We start from the raw sequence: 5,939 nt of genomic DNA, 5'->3' as shown, positions 1-5,939 counted from the left end.
TAATCTCTAGGCGCATACTTAGCCTTTGCTCCTGGCACACCAACGTTGAACCAATCTTCTTCGCGACTTTTGGTACAAAAAACCGTTACCGACACCGTAACCTTTTACTTGGGGGTTAAACTTTCTCAGTATATCTAAGAAAACAAAAAAATAGACTTATTAACAAGAGTTTCTGCTTTTTATACATACTATTCAATTTACTCGTAATGGTCAGCGAAGTTTCTAATGACTCGTCGCCTCCCGAAGTCCAAGATATACCACGATATTGTATTGCCACTCCTGCTATTGTATTAGCACCGGCGCCGTTCGCCGCCTTTTGGGGAAATTAAATTTAGGTTATGTAGCAACTTGTACACGCGTTCTATTTGTTCTTACCGTAATCGAATCTCCCATTGCTCCAACAACATCAATATCTTGTGGTCGAAGTAAGTGTACTACAAAAAAAAAACAAATTATAAAAAGCATTGTCGTGCACTACACATAATATTCGCGTAAACTTTATATCCCCGTTAGGTGCGTCATCATAGGGTATGCCCCTTTGACGAAAAGGTACTGGGAAAATTAATTTTTGTTTTGCGCGAGGTCGCGCTTGAATAATCCTTTAGCTAGTGAACCGTACTGACAGTGTACTACTGTATATTTCTGTAATAGCACCCTGTTTGAATTGAACAATCGAACAAATAACAAATATATCACGACAGCAGCTCTTATATTAAAAATGGTGATATGGCACTTTTTTTCACACATTTTCAAGTTTAATTTTAAACACTACACTACCCTTTTACCAAATAAATAATTATACCTTTTAAGACCAACATTTTTACTAGTGACCAGCAAAAGGATTAGAGACCGCATGTTATTGTGTTGTTACAATTGTCAAATCGCTATAGACGTAGTAATGGAAAATTAAAATAATTATTTCTGTGTTTTTTAAAACTCTTTTACTTAGGAATTAAAAACTAATGTACTTAATATGTGGTATAAGCACTTTCACTCAATGTTAGGCAAGTAATAGTTTAATTTTAATTTATTACAGTGTAGTTTTACCTGTTTTTTCTTCAGGTTGAGATTCAAATGTTATGTTGAAAAAATCAGTACCAGTTTTGTAAACAGTAATTTCAGGTCCCTGCTTTTATAATCGATTATTAAACACAAAATTATGTTCATTTATTGAAACTCACTGGAACTTCTTTTCCTATTTTTTCTAATTCTTTCATTTGTTTTTTCCACTCCAAATTTGAATCTGAATATTGAAAAATTTTAAATTAGGTAAATTAAACTTCTTTTAACACAGGTATTTTTCCAGCCTTTTTTTTATAAATATTTATATATTCAGGCTTATTCTTATAAATATTAAATTTTCCAGTGTTTTTCATGAACATTTGTATATCCAGCCAGGCATATTCTTATAAATTCTAATTACCCACGAAGGGCTTATTCTAGTTACCCACAAAGTAGCATACTTGGTAACTCGTCAGCTGGCACGAGGTGTTTGAAAAATAACACCCGTGTTATAACAAACGTTGTTTTCTGGCCACACGAGGATAAAGTAAGTTGCATTCTATCATTTATTCATAAATATGAACTTTTCCAGTTTTTACCTTCATCTCCAAGTCCATATGGTAGTAGTACAAGAGAAAAGAGCAGAACCCTAAACATTGCCGTTATTATAATGTAAAGTCTAAAGCTAAACAATCTTCACAATCTTACTTAAGTTTATCTAAAATTCCCAACATAAAAGTCTAAACTAATCAATTTTAATATTGGCAAAAAGTACCAAATATATATAAGTGAAAATATTTCTGTGGTACAGGTTTCTATAAAACAATTATAGAAAAATCACATCAGCTTCTAATAACTTTACCTATGCCTTGAACTATGTTGTGTTATGCAGTTAAAAGCTATTGTTCCCATTGTGTCATTAGATCATTTCCAGCAAGGATTTGATTTAAGTTTCTGACATTTACTGCATTAGTTAATGCCTAACTATAGTTTACTTTACACTTAAAACAAAGTATGTTGTAAAATCCTACATTGTTTAGCAAAAAATCCCTTGAAGTTTGTTGGTCATGCTTGTTTGCTTAGGATTAAGGCAAATATTTTCCAAGCGTTGTATCATATGTGTTAACATGAATTTTTATTTATTTTGGGTGATAATGCTATTGAGTGACTTTTGATATTAATCATGTGAATACAATTTTGGTATTTTGATTTGTCAGGTGCAAAATCCAATACAAAATGGTACAAAATGTAGTATGATACAAATATCCACATTATAAATATACAGAATACATATCATGCAAATGCATAACATACAAAGAATTTCATTTAGTTTAGAAATTTCTTTGTTAAAATTATTCAGTTTATTTATATAATATATGTTTCCTAAAATTGCTTATTAAACAAGGATTTTTTGTATGTTACTCATTATTGCTGCTTGTTTTTAGTGCAAATATGCACCCACAAAGTTACATAGGTGGTAACTAGTATGTGGGCACAAGGTGGTGAAATAAAACACCTGTGTTATGTGCATTTTCGCATCGTACTGTATCCCATACTTCAGTTTCAATAATGCTGTAACTAGACCTGCACCAAATCTCAGTGTTTTGACCATACATAATCGTAAAAGTATTTACTTCTTAGCAAATATTTGTTTCCTCCCCTTTTTACTGTTTAAAGCTCAATTAGCCGTTTCTGTAAATCTTCTGATTCGCAATAAAACATTTTACCTGCATACTTGTACGGGAGAATTGGTTCGTTTTTTTGCTAGCCTCATCAGATCCATCTTCATAGTTTATGATACCATTTAGTATTTGATACTTATTAATGCATCCAAAATTAGACATGCAGTCCTTAGTTTTTGTTATACTTCCACATCTGACATGGTTTGCAGTGCATGTGCAGTTATGCTCATCGCTCCGATTAGTACTCACTCTCGTGCATTTTATACATACTTTTAACATAAAAATATAAAAAAAACAAATAAACTTACTTGCAAAAGCTGATAAAAAACTTATAAATATTAAAAAAGAAAGCATGCTTGCTGTGAACATACTTTCATTTCTGTTATTAAATTACAATCGTATTTGGAATAATTTTAGAAAACACCTTATATTGAGCTTACATAATATTTATAGCTTGAATCTAGTAAAGAGATTTATCATAAAAATAGTTATTTCTTAATATTTGCTTTTCAGATATCTCATAGTAAATTATAATTTTAAAGGTATATGGTTAAATCTGGGGTATTGATTTTGACAGATTTGTAATAATGAATGACTGATAAGGGTGGAACATCATTGATTAACCAGGTATGTTTAGTTTGTAAATACATTAATAGCATTTATATATATATGTGTTCTTTACACATTTTATCTAGCATTATATATTCTGTTTTTTTTGTTGTGGTCAATTTTGAGATGAGAATGCAACAAACATAATTTGCTTTAAATATATTAATACTTGAATATAACATTTATGGTTGTTATATTTCCTATTGGTGAACTGTGTGCAGAATATAGTTTGTGTTTTGGTATACAGCATAATTTGTCATTAAGTTAGTAAACAAACTTAACATGCTGTAATGAGTAAAGAAAATCCAATATAATTTTAAAATTCATGGCGATGCATGCAATGTATCACTGTCTGCAATTCAAAACAATTCGTCTCTGCAGAGAAATTTTTCGACAGTGCTGTGACTCATAAGTGTGTAGTTGATGCAGTTCATGAAATTTCATGGAAACTGCTTTGCATGCAATTTATAGTTGACGTTTTAAATACTACTAAAAAACGAGGTTTTATTTAATTTTTCGAAAGTATAGTTAGCCTGCAGCATTAATTAATTGCTAAGCTTTAGACTACTGTATATTTACCTAAATTAATTTCAACTTAATCACTGACAGGTAAAGGTGATAGTTTAAAGCATAAGTGTTTGGCTTGGTGTAAATAACAGATGCGTAAAAGTTCTAATGACAGATATTTTGATTAATATAGTAATTAACTAATTATGAATGAGCTAATATTTAATACCTCTTTTCAAATAAATTACATGTAAAACCATCTGTTCTGCACCCTTATATAAGAGCTATTAAACATTTAAATAAGTTTATTACAGCCCTATGTTTTAATGTAGACTATGCTTTATTATATATGCAAACATTATGTGTGTTTATTCTAACATGCTGATGAAATTCTTTATTATTACAAGCTTCAGAGCTTTGTTTCTGTTTTTCACCAATGAAGCTACAGGTAACATTGATATTTCTAATATTGAAACTTTATTATTAAAAAAATTGTCTTAGGTGCAACAAACAACATAAATCTCTGCACCAATATTTATTCATTCATTGAGGGCTCCAACTGTTCTTGTCAGAGCTTCCCTTATGCATGTGAGTGCCACAATTTACCTGGTGGTTGCAGACGCATATCTGGAGTTGTTCCGCAATGCTACACTGATGAGGAACGATGTGACAGTTACAACTATTGTGGTGATTGGAGCGATGAAAAAAACTGTTCATGTACAGATGAACAGTTTGAATGTGCCTGTCATAAAAGTGTTAGTGGTTGCCAACATGATGGCAGTTTCATTCCACGCTGTTTAAAAAAAACATCCCTGTGCGATTTAATTAACGACTGCGGCGATTGGAGTGACGAATTTAATTGCTCATGTCCTCTTGGGGAGGCTCCATGTGACTGTTTTTATAATGACAAAGGTTGTCAAGACCAAGATAACTTTCCACTTTGTTATTTGGATTCAACTCGCTGCGATGGTAAAAATTACTGTGGTGATTGGAGTGATGAAAAGAACTGCACCTACGATTATGAATGTGATTGTCATCAAAATGATAAACCCTGTGCAGTAGAAAGTAATGGCTTTTATCAAAGAGAGGCTAAATGCGATGGCTATAATGATTGTGGGGATTGGAGTGACGAACTTAACTGTAGTTGCAACACATTTCGGTGTGCGTGTAACAACAGTGGTCCTGGTACAGTTGATGGTTGCCTATACCAAGACCGTACAATCTATCGATGTTATTATTCTGAGTGGAAATGTGACAACTACAACCATTGCGGAGATTGGAGTGACGAAATGAACTGCTCAAAATGTCCTCAGAATAGGTTTGAATGCGACAGTCCATGTCAGGGTAAAAATTGCCCTCCTGTAGACTTGGAAATACCAAACTGTTATTATCCGTATGATCAATGTGATGGATTTAACCGTTGTACCGATTGGAGTGACGAAAAAAACTGTACCTGTTTGAATAATCAGGTAAAGTGTGGATGCCTTGGCCAGAACATCAACTGTACTTCTAACCTGGGTTGCCTTTCAAATTATCAAATACTGGATGGGGCAATCAATTGTGCTGATACCTCTGATGAGTCTTGTGAATTCAGGAAAATATTCTTGTATGGTTTTGTATGGCTCTGTAGAAACTTCTCTGCTTATGAAAAATTTGTAACTTTGAGACAACTAAGCCTTCTTACTCAACCTATATGCCATAACGTTACAACCTATTCATTGACTGGTGGTCAAAATCATGAATGGTGGTGTCACCGCATAGATACTAAGCCAGGTGTAAAATTTTGGGACACTGCTCAGTGTGATAATGGACAATTTATAGAAGGTATTGCATTTTGTGGTGGAATTACAAAATGTACTGATGGAAGTGATCAAAGAAGAAATGTTCCAGGTTTTAAATGTAAAGCCAAAGTAATCTACAAACAAAAAACAGAATCTTGTGTTTTACCTCAAATCAATCTTTATAATTCGTTGACCTATTGTGCAGATGATTCAGATAACTGTTTCACAGATGGAAAACTGAAATGTTTCAAGTGTTTAGATGGAAAGTTGTTGATATCCCCAAACCAAGTTTGCGATGGAATAGTAGATTGCTATGATTTATCTGATGAATGTTTATGTTCTGACCAAGAAGTTTGTA

General features: G+C 32.5%; 2 protein-coding genes across 2 annotated transcripts in view; one reads left to right on the top strand and one right to left on the bottom strand.

Annotated features, from left to right (window-relative positions):
* Window positions 1-14: 14 nt before the first annotated feature.
* LOC100184011 (phospholipase B1, membrane-associated-like) lies at window positions 15-3,045 on the bottom strand. Its single transcript, XM_002128780.4, has 6 exons — window positions 1,602-3,045; window positions 1,182-1,243; window positions 1,048-1,126; window positions 376-434; window positions 202-313; window positions 15-134 (listed from the first exon to the last, which is right to left on the bottom strand). Exons 1-6 carry the CDS (start codon window positions 1,657-1,659, stop codon window positions 19-21), a joined length of 486 nt encoding a protein of 161 aa, XP_002128816.2. The 5' UTR covers window positions 1,660-3,045; the 3' UTR covers window positions 15-18.
* An 858-nt stretch (window positions 3,046-3,903) lies between these two features.
* The window catches only part of LOC108950252 (sortilin-related receptor-like), a 2,969-nt gene continuing 933 nt past the window's right edge, over window positions 3,904-5,939 (top strand). The window contains exons 1-2 of the mRNA XM_018815474.2: window positions 3,904-4,248; window positions 4,302-5,936. Of these exons, the coding sequence (XP_018671019.2) occupies window positions 4,161-4,248; window positions 4,302-5,936 (1,723 nt within the window). The 5' untranslated portion in view covers window positions 3,904-4,160. The remainder of the gene's footprint in view (window positions 4,249-4,301; window positions 5,937-5,939) is intronic.

This window comes from Ciona intestinalis, unplaced genomic scaffold, assembly GCF_000224145.3.
Source record: "Ciona intestinalis unplaced genomic scaffold, KH HT000076.2, whole genome shotgun sequence".
Lineage (NCBI taxonomy): Eukaryota > Metazoa > Chordata > Ascidiacea > Phlebobranchia > Cionidae > Ciona > Ciona intestinalis.
This window is presented reverse-complemented; position numbering and strand designations above follow the sequence as displayed.